This window comes from Sorex araneus, chromosome 1 (genome assembly GCF_027595985.1).
Source record: "Sorex araneus isolate mSorAra2 chromosome 1, mSorAra2.pri, whole genome shotgun sequence".
Classification (NCBI taxonomy): Eukaryota; Metazoa; Chordata; class Mammalia; order Eulipotyphla; family Soricidae; genus Sorex; species Sorex araneus.
In genome coordinates, this window is record NC_073302.1 from 242,285,641 (window position 1) to 242,307,580 (window position 21,940).

At 40.2% G+C, this 21,940-nt stretch overlaps 1 protein-coding gene across 2 annotated transcripts in view; it reads right to left on the bottom strand.

Moving 5' to 3' along the window:
- The window catches only part of WASF3 (WASP family member 3), a 136,082-nt gene that overhangs the window by 31,824 nt on the left and 82,318 nt on the right, over positions 1-21,940 (bottom strand). For both annotated transcript variants that reach the window (XM_055124601.1, XM_055124597.1), the window contains exon 3: positions 21,556-21,698. In XM_055124601.1, the coding sequence (XP_054980576.1) occupies positions 21,556-21,688 (133 nt within the window). In that variant the 5' untranslated portion in view covers positions 21,689-21,698. The remainder of the gene's footprint in view (positions 1-21,555; positions 21,699-21,940) is intronic.

Sequence of the window (21,940 nt, forward strand, 5' to 3'; positions counted from 1 at the left end):
TAGACAACGCATGACTCAGCACACCAGGCATTGAACTCTATGCGTGATTACTGATGGACATTGCTGGCTGTTTTGCAAGATTCAAAAAGAATGGCGTTGGTGGGGCATGGAGAAACTGCGGCGGTGGCCGCAGTTTCACCGCCTACCCTGGCTGGGCCGAGTAGCAACACCATTGGACATAGTGGCATGGAGGCAGTGTGCGCAGTTGCTCATCCACTGTGGGGTGCTGTCAGCTAACCACCGGGTGACCTGGGACTTGGCACAGGTGTTCGACCTGGCACAGACCCTCTGTGATAGGGTCCTGTTCTGCCAGCTGCTCAACAACCTCTGGGCGCACTCCACCAACCTTAAGGAGATTAACCTGAGGCCACAAATGTCCCAGGTGACACAGGCAGGTGTGTTTTTGTCAGTGTGCAGATCTTTACAACATGACAGTTGACCAAAAGTTTACATTCGGTAGACTGGGAACAACTGTAAAGGCGATTAGAGGCCACCCCAAAAGCCTCCATCCCTCTCAGTGAAACTGGCAAGCTACCAAGAGTACCCTGCCTGCATGGCAGAGCCCAGCAAGCTACCTGAGGCATACACGATATGCCAAAATCAGTAACAACAATGGTCCTCATTCCTCTGACCCTGAAAGAGCCCCTAATATGCCATCGGACTACACTAGCATGCGACAGCAACAAATGGAGATGTTACTGGTGCCCACACGAGCAAATCGATGCACAACAGGATGACACTGATACAGTGCTTATTAATCTTGTTTCATGTCTTCAACCATTAAAATGGCAATCCAAGAGGATAAGGAAATTGTCTCAGTTCTGTGCATTGCTGTTTCAATCCCCCAGATCTGGGGCATGCCTGGATTAAATTTCTGGAATAAATAAACAACCTAAAATCAAGTGATCAGGAAGAAGGATGGTAACTCAAATGGCTGGAACACATGCCTGGTATGCATAAGGTCCCAAATCTGATCCCCAGTACCACAAGGCTCCCAAGCATCACTGGGCCTGAGCAGCACATTGTCAGCCAAGCACTGACGCTTCAGGCCCACAGAATCATGTGAACATCACAGAAAGGGTCCCCAGGACCCTTGAGCACTACTTGGAAGAAACTCTTCCCTCCCCTACTACTACTACTACAAAAAAAATTAGTTCTTCAGAACATAGACTGGGCTCTGCAATATTAGTGTTCTTCTCTGTGTTCCCATAAAATCTTAAGCTTATCTCAATTTCAGAAATAATTAGAAAATTCTAGTCTTTTTTCCCCCAAGAATTTTTTATTGAATCTCTGTGAGATAGACCCTTACAAAGCCGTTCATGATTAGGTTTCAGTCATACAGTGTCCCAACATATATCCCTCCACCAGTCCACCAGTGTACATTTCCCAGCAGCAGTGTCCCTACCAGCCTGCCTCTATAGCAGCTCTCTCTCCTCTCTCTCTGTCTCTCTCTGTCTCTGTCTCTGTCTCTCTCTCTCTTTCTCTCTTGTGGTATGCAATATAGATATTGAAAGGTGTGATACTGAAAGGTTGTGTATATCCCTTTACCTAACTTTTAACACTCAGTTCTTGCCCAGCATGATTATTTCCAACTATTATTGTCATACTGGTCCCTTCTCTATCTTACCTACCCTATGCCTCCTCCCTATCAACTTGTGCCTAATTCCAACCATTGATCAGTTCCCCTAGCTCTTGTTTTCCCTGGCTTGGATATTAGTCTTCTACTATATACATTCTGATATACCACAAATGAATGCTGTTATTCTATATTTCTTTCTCTCCTTCTGCCTCATTTCACTCAGCATGACACTCTCCATATCCATCATTTATAGGCAAATTTTATGACTTCATTTTTCCTAACAGCTGTGTAGTATTCCATTGTGTAGATGCACCACAGTTTCTGTATCCATTAATCTGTTCTCAGGCAATCAGGTTGTTTCCATTTCTGGCTATGGTGAATTATGCTGCAATGAACATAGGAATGCAGGTGTTGTTTCTGCTGTGTGCTTTGGGGCCCCCAGATATATTCCAAGAAGTGGTATTTCTGGGTCAAATGGAAGCTCAATTTCTAGTTTTTTTGAGAAATGTTGTTCTCGAAAAAGGTTGGACCAGTTGGCACTCCCACCAACAGTGAAGGAGAGTTCCTTTTACCCCATGTCCGCACCAGCCCTGGTTGTTCTTTATCTTTCAGATGTGTGCCAATCTCTGTGGTGTGAGATGATCTCATTATTGTTTTGAGTTGCATCTCCCTTATCATTAGTGATGTAGAGTATTTTTCAAGTACCATTTGGCCATTTGAATCTCTTTGAGGGAGTTTCTGTTCACTTCTTCTCCCCATTTTTTGATGGGGGCTTTGATGTTTCTTTCTTGTAAAGTTCTACTGTGTCCTATACAGCTTTGATATTAACCCTCTGTCAGAGAGGTATTGGGTAAATACTATTTCTCTTTATGCGGGTTGTCTTTGTATCTTATACACCATTTCTTTTGAGGTGCAGAAGCTTCTTAGTTTAATGTAGTCCCATTTGTTTATATTTGCTTCCACTTGCTTGGTCAATGGTATTTCATCTTTGAAAATACCTATAACTTCAATATTATGGAGGGTTTTGCATACATTTTTGTCCATATACCTTATGGATTCAAGTCTGATATTGAGGTCTTTAATCCATTTTGATCTGACTTTTGTGCAGGGCATTAGATAGAGGTCTGAGTCAATTTTTTGCATGTAGCTGTTCAGTTTTCCTACAAACACTTGTTAAGGAGGCTTTCCTTGTTCCACTTCACATTTCTTGTTCCCTTATCAAAGATTAAATGATCATATATTTGAGTGTGTCAGGATATTCAACTCTATTCCATTGGTCTGCAAGTCTGTCTTTATTCCAATACCATTCTGTTTTAATTACTACTGCTTTGTTGGGGAAGGTGATGCCGCCCATCTTTTTTCCAATGACTCCTTTAGCTATTCGTGGGGGTTTATTGTTTCATATGAATTTCAGGAGTGTTTGATCAATTTCTTTCAATTTCTTTGAAAACTGTCATGGGTACTCTTATAGGGACCACACTGAGTCTTTGGGGAGTACTGCCCAAAGACTTGGGGAGTGCTTTTTTGGGGAATGCTTTGGGGAGCACTGCCAATTCTCCCAATCCATGAGCAATGAGAAATGTGTCTCCATTTTCTAATATCCTCCTTTATTTTTGAAATAGTGTTTTGTAGTTTTCTTTGTACAGGTCCTTTACTTCCTTAGTTAAAATAATTTTGAGGTAATTGATTTTCTGAGGCACAATTGTGAACAGGATTGTTTTCTTACTATCACATTCCTCTCTTTTATTTGCATATCCCCATGGACTTTTGGGTATTGATTTTGTAACCTGTCACTTTACTTTATAAACCTGTTGTTTGGGGCTGGAGCGATAGCACAGCGGGTAGGGCGTTTGCCTTGCACGCGGCTGACCCGGGTTCGATTCCCAGCATCCCACGTGGTCCCCTGAGCACTGCCAAAAGTAATTCCTCCTGCAGGGGTAATTCCTCCTGCAGAGCCAGGAGTAACCCCTGAGCAGAGCTGGGTGTGACCCAAAAAGCAAATATATATATATATATATATATGTATATATATTTGCATATATATATATAAACCTGTTGTTTATAGGAGCTCATAGGTAGAGCCTTTAGGGTCTCTAAGTATAGTATCATGCCATCTGCAAATAGTGAGAGCTTGACCTCTTCCTTTCATCTCTGGATGCTCTTAATATCTTTTTCTTTTCTGTTATGGCAAGTATTTCCAGTACTATATTGAATAGAAGTGGCAAGAGTGGGCAACCTTGTCTTGTCCCTGATCTTAGAGGGAAGGCTTTTAGTTTTTCCCCATTAAGAATAATGGCTTACTGTGTGCTTGTGGTAGATGGCTTTGACTACCATCTAAAGAAAGGTTCCTTCAACTCCCATTTTGTTGAGTTTTCATTATAAAGGGGTATTGGATCTTGTCAAATGCTTTCTCTGCATCTACTGATATGGACATATGGTTTTTATCTTTTCTTTTACTGATATGATGAGTTATGTTGATTGACCTGCAAATGTTAAATCATCCTTGCATCCCTGGGATGAATCCCATTTGGTCATGATATATGATCTTTTTGACGAGTCGCTAGATTCTATTTGCTAATATTTTGTTGAGGATCTTTACATATGTGTTCATCAAGGATATCAGCCTGTAATTTTCTATTTTTGTGGTATTTCTGTCTGCTTTTGCTACCAGGGTGATATGGCCTCATAGAAACTGAGAGTGCTTCTGTTTCTTCAATTTCTGGGAAAAGCTTAAAAAGGATGGGCAATAGGTTCTCTTTAAAGGTTTGGAAGAATTCACTAGTAAATCCATCTGGATCTGGGCTTTTGTTTTTGTGAAGACTTGGTTACCACTTTAATTTCCTTTATAGTGATAGGTCTGTTTGGGTATTCCAAGTCTTCTTGGTTCAGCCTTGGGAAGATATAGGAATCCAGGAATTTATCCATTTTTTCTAGGTTCTCTTGTTTTGTGGCATACAAACTCTTGAAGTAATCTCTGATGATCTTTTGAATTTCTGTGGTTTCTGTTGTGATGTCCCACTTTTCATTTCTGATTCAGTTTACTAGGGATCTCTCTGAGTCTTGCTAGTAGAGAAAACTCTAGTCTCTTATCTATGTACAAAAGATCTTTAAGGATGTGAGCTCTGCTGTATATCTCTGCATGGCCCGTGCTAAGACATTTCTTGGAGAGTATCTCTTGAATATGAAACATCTGATCCACATCAGTGCTTTTATGCTAACAATACACAATCAGCAAATTCTGCCTGCTCAAGTAAACAGAGGAAACGTTATCCTAAGGAGATGAAACATGAGTCTCTGCCCTGGGATGTCTCAAAATCTTTACTATTCTATTATGCAATATGAATCTGCAAGAGAAGCATATAGCAAACCACGTTTTCAAGCTGACTGAGCCTGGCAACACTTAATAACATCTTTTCAAATGCTATCTTATGAAGTTTATTTGGGAAAATGCCTGCCCATTCAGCTGGATGATCTGTAGACAAAGTACCTTGTTACAAATGCTTTATAGTCAAGTCTACCTTGCTACAAATGCTGTGTATAGTCAAGATCAATTGTTGATTTTGAATGCCTTGCTCAAAAGGTAAACCAACTAATTTTTGTTTTGCTACTTGACAACTTTATTACAAAAATTCCACTGCAATGTCAAAAATCCCATTCCTCCCCCTTCAGTTATGCATATCTATAATTGATACAAATAATACATATCAGCAAGAATATAGGAGTATGCACCATGGCCTGCTGCAAAAGCTACATCAATATTCTTAGAGCACAGCCACTAGTAGTGAGAATCTCACACTGCCAGATGTTATACAAACTAAAAAGGATATCATGTGACCTCTGCCTCAAATGCTTAACCCTATATTTTTAAAAAGACATGCCAATGAGGCTATACTTTCACTGAAACTTCTCTATGTATGAAAAAAACCAGAAACGAAAGATGTATATACGTTATCTTTTGCCAGCTGCTGAACAAGTGGCTAAAGAGAAGAAAATGGAAGGAACTATATTTTCTGATGAACAAAAATAAAAGTGTTGCAATTACAGAATTCAGTTTCGCAAACAGCAGCTTATTTGAATAGCTTGATTTTATTCATTTCCCCCCATCATGGCAAGTCCATTAATAGCTAAGCTAAAATAATTCTGAACTGAATCTAAACCCAGTGAGATATTAGCAATTTACTCATTTTTTACTGACAGAGAATCCACTTCTGGATTTATTAGAATCATTATGAATTTTTGTCCAAATATATCAGGTCGAAAAGAATGCCTACAAAAATGCCAAAGCATAAAAATTATGCACGAATTATTTGGATTTCCAGTTGTACTCCTTTGATGTGAAGAAGACTTTTTTTTTTAGGGGGGGGCTTTTTAGGTCACACCCGGCAATGCACAGGGGTTATTCCTGGCTCTGCATCCAGGAATTAACCCTGGCAGTGCTCAGGGGACCATATGGGATGCTGGGAATCGAACCCGGGTCGGCCACATGCAAGGCAAATGCCCTACCCGCTGTGCTATTGCTCCAGCCCCGTGAAGAAGACTTATTGGAAATAATTTGTATGTCTGAGTCTTTTCTATGAATAAGAAACCAGTCATCGCAAGGTCGCTCAGGAAATATAATACATACATATGGGCATGTATATATATATGCATATACACACACACATACACACATACACACAAACCTAGATCTTGGTTTTTCATGGTTTGTGTTTTTCACTTTCTAGTAAACAAAACTAAGGTCCTTGGAAAAACTACTGATTCTAGGGCTTGGGGTGGAAAAGTATAAGATGAGCATAGAGTAACAGGAATTTGTCACAGAGACACAGGGTCAGGTCTGTAAAGGCTTGCATGGGTCAAATCTGAGAGAAAAAAAAAGAAGGAATCAAAATGATAGAGAAATTAGTTATACTAGACAGAACAAAAATGGATTTTTGAGTCCATACTAAGAGAAACAAAAAAATGAATAAACCACTCATTGGAAAATTCCAACTAATAAATTACTTAAGAAATTATGAAATGGCAAAACCACCTTTCTGCAACTAACACAAAACATTTTGGGAAAGACTTGAGTAGTGTTAAGTGTGGCTCCAAAACAAATAGAACAGAACTATTATTGCATCCTTTGTTTTAATTTTTGTTTTGGGGTCACACCCAGTGAAACTCAGGGCTTACTTCTGGCTCTGTGCTCAGGGATCACAGCTGGTGGGGCTCCAGGGACCATATGGGTGCCTGAGATGGAACCCAGGTATGCCATGTGCACAGTAAGCGCCCTACCACCTGCAATATCACTCCAACCCAAACATTTAAATTTTTTTAATTGAATCACTGTGAGATACAGTTATAAATTTGTCCATGATTGGGTTTCAGTCATACAATGTTCCAACACCCACCCCTTCATCAGACTATAGTTCCCACCACCAAAACACTGTACTCTTAAACCCATTAGTAGAATCCTTTATTTCAAGGAATTTCTAACAATGGACATCCTGACCTATAATGTTTATGAGCAATCATAGCCAGTGAAAATTAATTGAGCAAAACCATCTCTAGAGCAAAATTTTAAATATGCCCAAAAGATTCTTTCTTAAAGAAAAAAGTAATTGTAAGGCATTTCCTCAATGATAAGGAAAAAAAAAGACTTAATAGTAGATGATGAGCAGACAGGAGTGGGCTGAGAAAAAGGATATTACATAGTCACAATGTATCTTTCTATAACTTATTCGCTAATGACACAAGGAATAAGTAAGGATAGGATAGAGCTATGGACAAAGCATTAACCAAGTGAGCATAGTTAAGATAAGCAATTATGGGACAGTAGATAATACCGCTCTTGATCAAATGCTCTGAGGGACCATCACTCCAATATAGTCCAGCCAATAACCACAACAGGACATTCCAGAAATAGTTCCCTTAAAAAAAAAAGTCATCACTGGGGCTGGAGTGATAGTACAGCAGATAGGGAGTTTGCATTGCATGAGGCTGACACGGGTTCAATTCCCAGCATCCCATATGGTCCCCCAAGCACCGCCAGGAGTAATTCCTGAGTGCAGAGCCAGGAGTAATCCCTGTGCATCGCAAAAAGCAAAAAAGAAAAAAACAGTCATCACAGATCGCAAGGAAAGACTGTGGAATTGTTCCAGATTAAAGAGAAGTATATGAATTGTTATATATAATTATAGATTGATACATACATAACAGTAAAATATAAGAGTGTAAGTTCCTAAGGATTCCTTTTAGTGTTTTTGACCTTCTGTGCTCAGGTATCACTTCTGCTAATGCTTGGAGGATCATACCTGGTACCAGGAATTGAACCTGGAATTGACCTCAGTCGAAGCAAAGGCCCTGCCCACTTGACTATCTCTCTGGATGTTTCTGACCTTCTTATGAGTCTGGAATCATTTCAAGGTAAAGCTAAAATAATTTAATTAAAAGATACATGCTAAGAATATGTACATACACATACTTCCATGTCTGTAAACATTTGTACACTGGAGGAGAGGGAGAAGGAAAAAGGAGGCCAGAATAAACAAGCAGAAGTCTCTGACAGAAAAATGTTGATGAGGGAATGGGAAGATAGTATAGTGGGTAAGGCCACGAGTGTGGCTGACTGAGGCTGGATTCCGGTCACCGCATACAGACTTCTGCATCCTGCCAGGAGTGATCTCTGAGCACAGAGGCAGGAGTAAGTACTGAGCACCACCAGCATAGCGCACAAGCAAAAAAAAGGAAAAAAGAAAAAAACACCAACAAACCAATCTTATGTTAATGTATTAATAAGTAAAGTCATTTTATGAAAATTTTGTACTGTTTTGAACCCTTTTTACCAATTTGTAAATTTAGAAGTTATTACAGAGTCTATAATAAAGTCCGGTCAGTACTGAATTTCATAAAATATTAAGTCATAGTGGATGAAAGTTTCTTTCCTTTTAAATTTTTACTCAACAATTTATATAAAAATTATAATTTTCTATGATGAAACTTATCATGATAAGTTTCATGAAAATGGAAAACATGAAAATATGCATAATAGTAAAAATGGCCCTAAACTCATAAGAAATATAATCCTAATTTACTTAGGACTATATATTTAATCAGTCCTAGAATAGTCTGATTTTGCTCTTTTTCTCTATACTATTTATGTCTGTGTACAAAAACAGTATATACCCAGATTCTCTGGACTATCTTTGTGGGCATAAAGCAACAGATGCTCACAGTATAAAATGTGAAAAACAGGAAAAAATTAAGGATAGGTCACCCATAATGACCTATAAGTAACTTTTCATGAATACTTCTTTACAACACACTTCCTAACAATTTTATAAGAAATAACTTAATAGGTGTTTATATTCAACCTAGTGTGCTAAGTGCTGTCTAGTTGCTCGAAGAAACAGAGCAGCAAACAGTCATAAAACTTCAATTATATACAGAAAATAGCACTGAGACAAATGGGCAATATGTCATATGATGATTAATACAAAGAAGAAAACAAAATATTAAGGGAACATAGTAGAAAGAAATATTACATATATCACAAGAGGTCACTAGGTCACTCTGATAGGGAGTCTGTGGGCAGACCAAGGAGCTCAAGGACAGGAGAGAACCACAGAGAAACCTCCCAGGCAGAACTACATGTGATGTGAGAGGCCAATCAGGCAACCCGTTTGCAGAAGGAAAAGCAGCAGGAGAGGACAAAGAGATCCTCCATGGGAGGTACAATAACTAGAGTGAAAGAGAGGTGAGCAAGGGTGATGTATTTTCAGATGCCTGACACAAGAGAGAAAAAAGGAACCAGAAACAACCGGAGAAGTATAGTTGCCCTTGGTGAATGTTAAAAGGGAAGAGGTGGGTGGGAAACAGAGGAAAAAAGGAAATCAACAATTTGGTTTCAAGGACATTGGGAGAAGTCCAAGTGATGATACAGAGTAGACAGTTGCATAGATACATCTGATGTCAGAGCCCAAGAAAAAAATTTGGAAGTAATAAGAATAAAGTGGTAGGAATGAATGAGCTCACTCAGTGAAGGGGAAAAGGCAGAAAACAGTCTCAGAGAGCAAAGCGCTGGAGTACTCCAACACAGAGAGAGAGGCAGAATCACCCAAGGAGACAAGGAACAACTCGCAAAGTAGGAGAAATGCCAAAATATGACCAGGAAGCCAGGAGAAAGTTTGCTTCAAAATAAGCCAATGAGCACTGATTCAATCACGAAGTCACTGCTAGCAGTGACAAGCGCCATTTCAAGAGAAGGTGCATGGGACAGAACTTTGTAGGTGGAGGGACCAGAGACGGTGAGGCAGTGATGAGATGAAGAATTCTTTCCAAGAATCTTGCTAGGAGGTAGAGGAAGAACTGAGTTCATGAAGAAAGATAAGCTCTGGTTTCAGTGTGGCGATGTTTCCGGATGTTTATATTGGGGAAGAATGATGTAAAAACAGGTCTGGGGTGGAGGAAGGGATGATGCTGGGAAATGATAAGATGAATGGGAGGTAAACAGAGTTTGAGGGTGCATGAGGATATGGAGGCTGGTGTTTCATACAGAAACTGAAGACAGCTGGCCCTAAAGCACAAGTGTGGGTTCACGTAGCAAAAGGGGGACTTTTGGCTCTGATTGCTTTTATTTTTTTTATTTCTAAATTGAATCACCATGAGAAAAGTTAAAGCTTTCAGGTTTAAGTCTCAGTCAAACAATGACCAAACACCCATCCCTTCACCAGGGCACATGTTCTACCACCAAGAACCCCAATATACCTCCCACCCACCCCACCCTCCGCCTGTGTAGCTGATGATTTTCACTTTACTCTCTCTTTACTTTGATTACATTCAATATTTCAACAGAAAACTCGCTATGATTATTTGGAATTTTCCCCCAACAATCAGACCTGCCTAAAAGGCATCATTTGATAATATGTTTTCCATGGCTGAGAATGAAGCACATATGAGGTCGAGTGGCTGCTGTTTTGGATTTCTGGTACTTAGTAATTAAGGCCAGATAAATTTCTGCCAGAAGTTGCATCACTGCAAGCTCATACCTCTGTTTAGTGGGGTCTAAAAGATGGCGGTCGCTACACCACAGGCGAAAGGAAAGGCCCTGGGGCAGCATGGGGCCGTAGATTAGTTCACAGCCTAGAGGCATTTCTGCAAGAAGCCGCTGGGTGCCGAAAGTAGTTAGTGGGCCTCTGGGATCATGGTCACTCAGGAACAGAGGAGCCATTTGTGTGTGGCCGCTTGGGTCTCGTCTAGGCAGAAGCATTGCTTTTATTTTTTTAACTGAATCTTTGTGAGGTAGACCATCACAAAGCTGTTCATGATTGGGCTTCAGTCATACAGTGCTCTGACACTCATCCCTCAACCAGTGTACATTTCCCAGCAACAGTGACCCAGGTACCCATCCCACCATCTGCCAACTTGCCCCGGTCCACTCTCTTTTCTGACTGCTTTTATTTTCCCAGTGAAATGATAAACAAGTCATCAGCCTTCTGAAGCAAGAAGTTGAGGTAGAAAGAGAAGATATGAAAAAGGTACGTGAAGGATGGAAAAAGCAACTAAGGAAAGAATTACAGCAGAACTGCTGAGAGCTCACCTGAGGCATGTGCTATGATGTAAAATATTTATTCTTTTCTAATAGAAGCATGTAAACACACACACACACTCTCTCTTCCCTCCATACATTTTAAAACAAAATCTCATAAACGCACCGGTATTTTGTTATGTTCATTACTTCGCAGTTAGAAATAGTTTCTCATTTCCTTTATTTCTTCTCCAGCCCAAGAATTAATTTACAAGAAACAGCTTGATTTTTCCATATGAAAATTACCTAGAATGCTCATCATCTCATTTCACTGTCATAATTCGATACCAGCCTTTTTCAAATATATTACTTCATGGTTGAATACATACTGCACCATAGTGAAATTTCCCTGTGAATAATAAAAGAACGGATATTCCACATTGGGGGAGTTTACTGTTCTGTCCAGGTCAGGTAATTCAGACTGCTAGTGTTATCCAAAGCTTCAATATCCTTACACATTTTGGGGTCTATTTGCTTATCTGATTATTGGATGATTTTGTTAAAATTTAAAACTATGGACAAGAGCAGATAGGGCATATTTGCCTTGCACACAGCTGACTCAGGTTTGATTCCTAGCATCTCATATGGTCCCCCAAGCACTGCCAGGAGTAATTTCTGAGTAACCTGAGAACTGCTGCATGAGGTCCAAAAACCAAAAAACCACAACAACAAAAATTGTATTTCTGATTAAAAAATAGTAAAATAATGCCTGTGGGTCTGTATTTTCCCTTTGAGTTCAAATAAGCAGGTCTGAGAAGGAACAAGGACAATGGGGGAAAAGTCCCAATGTTAGCCGAGTTTGTAGGGGGCATGGACACACCCATCACATACATGGAGAGAAACAGAGGTCAGCAGTAGGAATCCTGTCCACACACTGCACATGCCAACCAGAACTGACCAAGAACCTCTGCTACCCCTTGGTCACTGTCCTTCAGGCCATGATAAAAAAAAAAGGTGCTGAATGACATCCTTAAGTCCCTAAGTCACTCCCTCTGCTGTTCCCCTCTGCCATACACAGGGCCGACAGTGAACTCCTCTGTCTACTCAAACCAGCTCTGGCTCTGCTGTGCTTTTCATCTCCTAAGTCTCACTCAGTCTTTGTTGTAGACACTAAAAAACACAGACAGATCCCTCACGGACAATAGTTGTTTTTATTCCATGGAATTTAGAGTTCTCTTATTGAGTAAAAATATTCAGGACTGTGTGTGCTTTCAGTTATTGGGCCACACCCAGTGGTGCTCAGGGCTTACTCCTGGCTCTGTGCTTAGGAATCACTTCTTGTGGGCTCAGAACCATATGGGATGCCAGGGATTGAACCTGGGTCAGCCACATGCAAGGCAAGCACACTACCTGCTATACTATTACTCTGGCCCCCAACATAGTATTTTAAATAATAACCACCTCACTGTCCATTAGATCTCAGGAATTACCTTTTTGCTGTTGTTGTTTTTGTTTGGGGGCGATACCCAAAGATATTCAGAGGTAATTCCTGGCTCTGCACTCAGGAACCACCCTTGGTGGGCTCAGGGGACCATATGAGATGCCAGGGATCAAACCTCGGTCATCTGCGTGCAAGACAATTGCCCTACCCATTGGACTCTCACGCACCCTTTAACAGAAGGCTTTTATCCTCTGACAAGCATCTCTCCCACATCTGCTGTCTCCCAAGGTTCTGCCCATGACAACACCTTTCTATCTGTTCCCAGGAGCGCCACTTTCTTTCTTTCCTTTAAATCACTTCTCAGTGATTCGCTATTTATCTTTTTCTGGCTTAACTTTTTCATTTAGCATGATGTCTTCTTGGTTTCACTCACACTATGAAAGTCGGAATTTCCTTCTTTTTCATTGCAGAATATTATTCTGTTGTAGAGATGTATCACATCTCAGTGAGTTTCAGTTTTTGCAAGGCGAGACTCCACACACAATCTCAGGTAAAACAGGAAGACCAGAGGTGGGTATTTCCCTCCACCGGCTCAGCCAGGCTATGGTGAAAGATTCTCCTGAGCCCCAGCACCAATAAAGAACACGTGCTCTGTCTGACCTCAAGGGGGATTTTCTCCCACTTCCACTACCTCTTGCTTACAAAAATGCAAAACCCAGCCAGGTGCTCCTATCATGGGTCCTGTCCAACCTCTCAAAACTCTTCTTAGGACCTTTCAGCAGCTCCCTCAGTTACAATTCTGCCCTCCTAGAGGTGCTTCCTTCTGGATTTCTGCACTGCTCAGTTCTGATGCTGAACCTATCAGCTTGGTCTTGTCAGTTCTTGGGACAGCAGTCTGTTTTATGCTCTTGGTTCTCTGACAGACTGAATTTCTTTTTCTTGTCAGAAGAAACGTGATTTCTAAACTCCTTAAATGCCAGTCTAGATGTGGGATGTCCTTCTAATATATTTTTATTTCTTTTTTGGGGGGTGGGGTGGGGGAAATGAAGAGGAATGTTCACATAGAGCAGTACTCAGGGGTTGGTCCTGGCCCTACGCTAAGGGATCACACCTGGAGGAGCTCAGGGGACCCTGGGAGGTGCCAGGAATTGAACTAGGGAAACTCCTTAACCCCTTGACTATCTCTCCATCCCCATATAAATTTACATAGCTATACTGAAAGTACTTATCAGCTAATTCCAAAACTGGGGTCATCTGTGAATCCCACTTCTACTAATACTTCTTTTCTTCTTGATTATGTCACATCTTTCTCCTCTATATATCTTACACTTCTTTTTTTTTCTGTTGGGCAATGCATGTAGCAGAACAGTAAGCAGAGAATCTATTTCTATAAAAGAGCAAACTTTTAACTAAGCATAATATTAGATAGTTGATAATGACAATTACATACCTGATAAAAGAATGAGCAGAGCAAAATAGCAAAAAGATATTTAAAACCTTAAAAACCTTCCCTTAAAGCTTTTTAGATGGTTTACTCTAATAATGATGTCTCATAAAATGGAAAGAAAATAGCTCATAAACTCAGAGAAATCTAATGATAGCGATGGCGGAACTCCAACTTAGAAATCACTCCACACTGAAATCCTGCTAAGTTGAAAGTCTCTCAGGATAAGGAGAAATGAGAATAAATTCATGATTGCATCTATAAAGCCCTAATATGGGTATTTCTGCTATTCTGAGTCAAATGCTGGGTGAGGAAAGCAGTTGAATTCTCCCTACCCTGCCTCTGTTGGCATGGAGGCTCTTATTTAAGCCTGCATCCAATTCTAAGGTGGGTAGAACTTAAATATTAATAGTTTCTTAGGTATATAGAATATCTCACCCCCCACTTCACTGGTTTCCTATTTCTGTCCCCAATACCCCACAAATATCTGTTGGAAGCACTACAATTTTAATGATGCTTATTGCTTCTTCCAGTCAACTGCTGTCCAGATACTTGGATATATTGTCTCCTAACATAGCTTTAGTCTGCTATGGAAATACACTGGTGATCCATTTCTCTATATATATTTTTTGCCTTTTGGGTCACACCTGGCAATGCTCAGGGGTTACTCCTGGCTCTGCACTCAGGAATTAATCCTGGTGGTGCTTGGAGGACTATATGGGATGCAGGGATTGAACCCAGGACAGTTGAGTGCAAGGCAAACGCCCTACCCACTGTACTATCACTCCAGCCTCTATATATAATTTTTAAATCTCCACTCCTACCCTCAAATCCCATTGGTCTTTAGATATGCAAAAAATATATTCAGTGCATGTCCTCAAAATACTGAAGTCTCTATTCTGAAGCTGGAGAGATATTATAGGAGGTAAAGCACTTGCCTTGCATGCAGCTGCAACCCTGGTTTAACCCCTGAGACCACATACTGTTACCTGTACACCTCCCCAGTGGTGATCCCTGAGCATAGAGCCAGAAATAGCCCCTGAACACTGTTAAATGTGTTCTCAAAACTCCAAAAAGAATTTCTGTTCTGAGTAGAGATCTGAACATAGTATAAACAATCATACAGTTTCAGACTTAGACAGGCAAATGTATTATATACAGTGCAAATCCTTCAGGTATTTTAATGTCAACTGATATTGATATGAGACATAGTGTGTACCAAAATGAATATTAACAAATAGATTATCATTTATTACATCAGTAAGAAAAGGATTCCTTCAAAATATAAAATTAATGGAAACAGATTCTGTAATAATCATTATTGAATAGAGGCATATTTAAAAATTGAATCTCAGAATTTTAAGCCATTTGTAAAGAATATCTTTACTTTTAATGAAAAGTTTGATGTCTTGTTAAGAGAAATTTTTAAGTGAAAGAGGTAGTACTAATTTTGTGTAAAAAGATATAATAGCACCTCAAAAAATAAAGGATGCATATTTTTAATGGCACACAAAAATTTACATAATTGTACAGCAACACAACACATAATTACGTCTTAGAAGAAGTATCAAAGATGTTTTTAACTGAGTTCAGGTTACAAAACCAAATAGATAATAATTTATATTATAAGACAAATAACAAATCATTGGTATTACTTAAAATTCCATCTTTTTTGTTGTGCATTATCCTGTGCTTTCTAAATTTCGTATGTTACTTTCTTTGTGCCATCAAATACAATCAAAAAACCTTGGTGTAAGGAATGCACTAGCACTCTTACTAGTTTGTGACTTGTGTTCATCTTAAGAGAGGACAAGCAAGCAGCTCATCACAAGAAGAAAGAGAAATGAAGTCGTGAAAAAGCCCTTATGAAATATTGAAAAGAACTTGTGTCATTCCAGACACAAAAGTACTATGTCCTCATTTCATACTTAAGCAAATTATATTGAGATCACATTATAATATCAGTAGGAATTTGATTGCAAGGTACTGTAATTTTAACTGAGCAACTAGCCGAGAGAACAAGAGCCCACAGTTTATTAATCAAAGAAAATGATAGAAAATCACTTAAGGTTCATTGCTACACTAAACAGTCATTTATCAAATAAAAATATTAATATTCTATATCTAGAAAAACAGTTAACACACTCATAACCAAAACAGTGTTTGAGTTTGATTTTGGCAGTGCTCAGAGGCTACTCTCATCTTGCACATGGGGTGTATCAAGCAATGCCAGGGCTCAAATCTGGGTTTTCTCTTTGGTCCAACCAAAACTGTTCTAACAGGGACAACTTTTCCCACACCTCCCAAATCATTCATAGTTAAAGTTAGTTATAAGAAAGAAAGTAATAAAGGAAGGAAGGAAGGAAGGAAGGAAGGAAGGAAGGAAGGAAGGAAGGAAGGAAGGAAGGAAGTTACTAGAAGACTATTTTACATTTGTATTTATTTTGTATTTTTTTTGGGGGGGGAGAGTGGAGTGGGGGGCAGTGGGCCACACCCAGTGGTGGTCAGGACTAAGCCCTGGCTTGGTACTCAGGGATCACTCCTGATGGGGCTCAGGGGACTATAAGGGTGCAGGGGATCAAACCTAGGTTGGTGAAGTGCAAGGCAAGCACCTTATCCGCTGTACTATCATTCTGGCCCCTAGAAGAATGGGGAAGTTGGTGGTGGTGGTGGTGGTGGGGGGGTGTTATCTTTTTTTTCCATTGGATTTAAACAAATTTTGACCATTTTTCTTTAAAAGGCTGTTCAAGTTTTAAAGTTCCACCCTTTCTTTCTTTCTTTCTTTCTTTCTTTCTTTCTTTCTTTCTTTCTTTCTTTCTTTCTTTCTTTCTTTCTTTCTTTCTTCCTTCCTTCCTTCCTTCCTTCCTTCTTTCTTTTCTTTCTTTCTTTCTTTTTCTTTCTTTCTTTTCTTTCTTTCTTTCTTTTTCTTTCTTTCTTTCTTTCTTTCTTTCTTTCTTTCTTTCTTTCTTTCTCTCTCTTGCATTCTTGCTTTCTTGCTTGCATTCTTGCTTTCTGGAGGGGGCTATCTGATGGTATTGGGGGTTACTCCTAGCTCTGTGCTCAGGGATCACTCCCATATGGGCTGCTGGGGATTGAAACTGGGTCATCCACAAGCAAGACACATGTCCCACCTGCTGTACTACTGCTCTGGTCCCACCGTTTTCATTTCTAATGTTCTAAATGCAATGTCAATGATCAATCCAAACTTGCCTACTGAAAATATTTCAATTCCCTAAAAAAAAAAAAGATAAAATCTAATGCTCAAGTGACTGCTTTGGATATAATGGCAACATGGTCATCAGCTACAACCTAGGGCTTCCCACAAAGCTAGGGAAAGCAGGAGGCTTCATAGGTCTATCTATTGTCTTGGCGCAGATTTTTTCCTTGTAGACCCCTGTGATGGGATGAAAATTAAAATGAACTGAGACTTTTCTTTTGGGAAAAGACTACTATTTAGCTGGTCTAATTAGCCTAAGGTCAAGGTAAACACTCCAAGTTCTCAATGGAATTTCCTTTAAATGGTCATTCAGACTAAGTCTAGCTCAAAGCTTCCCAAACTAATTTGTCCTGCCACCCCTTTTTCAGGAAAATGAAAAACCAAAAAAAAACTCAGCAACCGGGGCTGGAGTGATAGCACAGCGGGTAGGGCGTTTGCCTTGCACGTGGCCGACCCGGGTTCGGATCCCAGCATCCCACATGGTCCCCTGAGTACCGCCAGGGGTAATTCCTGAGTGCATGAGCCAGGAGTAACCCCTGTGCATTGCCTGGTGTGACCCAAAAAGCAAAAAAAAAACAAAAAAAAAAAAAACTCAGCAACCCCCCGGAAATTTACCTTTCTTTAAGTTAACAAAAAGAAGATGTGGTTTCCCAATTATACCTGAGGGCATGACCCCCCACCCCCCGCCGCAGCATCATCCTGGGAGCAGTATTGCCCACTGCAGAGAGGAAATATAAGGATGGGCTAATATCAGGGTATCGGAGTGGAGCTTCAGGGCAGTGGAAAAAAATTAAGATGGTCCATTACTGGATCTACTGAATAATGTGCAGAGGGATAAAGAACAGATTCTGTTGTGACTTCTACTTGGGAATAAATACTCAGGAAAAAAAGACTTTCCATATGCAGATTCATGCATTCCTAAAATATCACTCGTAAGATACCCAGTGAGAGCTAGAGTGGAAAGCCCAACATTCTAAGCAACTGAGCACAGGCTTTGTATGCAGGAGGCCCAGGTTTGATCTCCAGATCCATGTAGTTCACTGAACACCACTATGAAGTCCCTGCATGGCTCGGAGTTACTGACTATCCGTGAGTGTGGCCCCCAAACCATAAAAGACCCCCAATGAACTATCACAAAATTTTAAAAGTACTTAAAAGCAACATTTTATATTTTTTTCTTTTTGGGTCATACCCAGCGATGCACAGAGGTTACTCCTGGTTCTGCACTCAGGAATTAGTCCTGGCAGTGCTCTGGGGACCATATGGGAAGCTGGGGATCGAACCCAGTTTGGCCGCATGCAAAGCAGCCCTACCTGCTGTACTACAGCTCCAGCCCTACATTTTTTTCTAAGTATTTTAGAACGAAATATTTCACATCACTAACATTCCTCATCCCTGCTCAGTGGAAAAGCCCACAAAAACTACTTTACCCAAAGTGCACAAGTCATTTATTATTTGCTAGGGCTGTAGTAGGCTGTCAAATTGCTTGTTTCCTATCTTATGATCTTATTGACATCAACTACTTCTAAGTAGACAACACACTGATTTTATTTGCTGTATGTAGAACCTGGAGGGGGTTAGTGAGTAAATACTACTGAATAAATCACTGGCAATCATTTGGTGGTTTTTATTCTACCTCCAATTAATAATTGGCACCTTCATTTCCTAAAACGCCTCTCTGATATATTGATTCTCATACTTCTCTTTAGTACAGCTCTTAAAGTGGCATTAAGGAACCCGAGAGAAGAGGTTTACTATGGAGGATGCTGCTCCATCAATGGAGCTGGGAACTCTTCCTGGTGGGTCTTAGCACCCAGCTGCTTCCCACACTATTCCCTTTCCACAACTTTGGGTGCAGGCCACCACGACTTCTCCAGTCCTAGACAGTGTTTCAGCCACGGATGACACAGTAAGAAAGCAATTTGGTGCAGTCCTAATTCCAAGTGGAGATGACTGATCCAACTCCTGAGTTCAAACATATGGAACATAATTTTGTAAGTCACGGCTCTGGAATCTCTAGGCATGATCTCTTTTTCTCAAGATAACTGACTCAGAGAGGTAGGGCTGAGATCCTCTAAGGCAGCCTAACAAAGGTGGACTGTCCTTGAGGCCCCTCATCTCTGGCCCACTCAGGAGACACTGTGCATTACGTGTACAAAACATGACCGAGGCAAGAGTGATGTGTCATTTTCCAATGGCCACTTCAGCAAATTGCCATAGATTCAGTGGCTCAAAAGGCAACAGAAACGTGTCTCACTGCTCTAGAGGTGAGAGGCATGAAACGGACGACTGCTAAAGGAGTTGGCAGAACCGTCATATTCCGTCCGCTGCTCCTGGGGAGAATCCATTTCCTTGCCTCTTCTGGTTTGCAGAGGCTGCCTCATTCCTTGGGGAGGGGTCTCCCCTGCTGTCTCTAGAGCAGGCAGCACGCAGCAGTCAGCCCTGAATTTACTGCTCACATCTAAAGGAGCCCTGGGATTATCTGGATGATGATCTCCTCCTCTGTAGACTGACTGATGAGTAACCACAATTTCCCCTGCCATGTTGCTTAAGATATCCACAAGAATACGGGATGGGTGGGAATCTTCAGTGAGGCTATTAATATTCTGCCTACCGCAAGTAGATTAGTGGAGCGAAACATACTATGCAGGCATTTTATGATGTCGAGCAGCATCATAAATACAACTAATAGAACCCAATGCTGAAAATTACAGCCTGAGATACAGTCTATTAAAACTTTAATAGTCTGTGTTGGTATTCAGTATTTAAATTCTGTGCATTTCAGCTATGAAAACAAGAGACCAAGGCATTAATTTAAAAATATAAGAATGCAAATAGAAACACTTTTACCCTTCAATAATTTATAAAATATCCTGTAATAAAATGATTTTATACATTATCAATAACCACTACCAGAAATCAATAGTAATTAACTTAGAGTGAAAATAAATAACTTCTATTCTTTTATTTAACTTACTTTTTGCCTCAGCCAATGATGATAGGTATATTTTAAAACTATATATACATATGCAGCATTATCTGTGCTTTGTATTAAAGGGAAAATTACATATCCAGTTTCTTCAAAATAAATAAAACTGAGTTTTAAAAATTCAGTATGTAAAATTTCATGAAAAATTTTCTAGTTAACAGTTTCTACAAAACTTAACTGTGAAAACCTGTCACCCAAAATGCAGTGTAACCATCTAAACTGAAAAGGAGTGGGATGGAGTGAGAAAACAAGATCACAATATAAAGGGGAAAGTTAGGGGAAAACACTGCAACTTGGGAAAAGAAAAGAACTTTGAAAGGAAGGGCATTTTCATGCCTATCTTAGTCCTGAAACACGTAATTTTCCTTGTGCATTTATTAAAGTGCAAAAATGGGTCTAGAGACGGATGCAGGGGTAAGGCACTTGCCTTGCCTTCTATCCACTCTGGCTCAATTTCCAGCACGGTATATGGTCTCCTGAATATTTCCAGGAGTCATGCCTAAGCACACAAAAAGTGCTCATTGTCACTTATTACTAGGGAAATGAAAATCAAAACAACAATGAGACATCATCTCATAATAGTGAGAACAGCATAAAATTTAAAAAGGCCAGAAATAACAAACGTTGCTGGGGATGTGGTGAAAAAGGAACCTTCCTTCAGCACTGCAGAGAATGTCATCTGGTTCAACTTCTACGGAAAGCAGTATAGAGATTTCTTAGATAAGTAAGACAAAACTATCACATGACCCAGAGTAACAGTTTCCAGCATCTACTCCCTAAACACAAAAATACTAATTTCAAAAGATATATGCACATCTATATACTTATGTTCATTGCATCACTTACTACAATAACCATGATATGAAAGTAACCCAAGTGTCCAGCTATGGATGAATGCATCAAGAAGTTGTTGATTTACACAACAGAATATTATGCAGTAGTAAAGAAGAATGGAATTATGCATTTTGCTGCTTACACAGTTGGAACTAGAAAGTATCATGCTGAGTGAAGTCAGAAGGAAAGTGATAGGTACAGAGTGATCCCTTTCAGATGTGGAACATACAGATACAGAGTAAAGGGAGCAACAAATGGCCAAAGGCAACAGAACTGGAGAACTGATGCACAGAATTAAGTTTATAGAGTGGTAGTGGGGAGGCTGTGGAAGGTGCAGGGGGATGATAGGGGTCCTTGAGACATTCATGGAAGGAAGTAGGTACACTGGAGGCGGGTTTGGTGATGGAATAATGTAAACATGAAACTATCTCTTATAGTATTGCAAATCACAGCAGCTCAATAAAGATGGGGGGAGGAAATGGAGAGACAGGCAGAGATAAATAAAAAATGGCCCCCAACGGGGTGTCCCAGAACGACATGACTCACTTAGACTGCTTAGCTGGCGGATGATGGCTGCAAGAGTACTGTTGGTTACACACTCGAGTTCGCTGGTGATCCCTTCTGGCAGGGCCCCCCGGCACAAATGCCGGGGCTCGATGTTCCTCTTCACTAAAGGCATGGCTCACGGGCTGAAACAGAAAAGAACAGCATCACACTGCTTAAAGTTCATAATCATATTTTTTTTCAACAAATCTAGAGCTTTCAATCTCTTGAGCTTGGATTCTTTCCTAGGAGTTTTCATCATCTCTGATTTCTGCATGAATCATCTCAATCTGCAACAGATGTTGAAATACTGAAATGAATTTTACAGGCTCCAAAGACAGATGCACAGTCTACAGTCCCTACCTTTATCAAAGACAATATATACAAG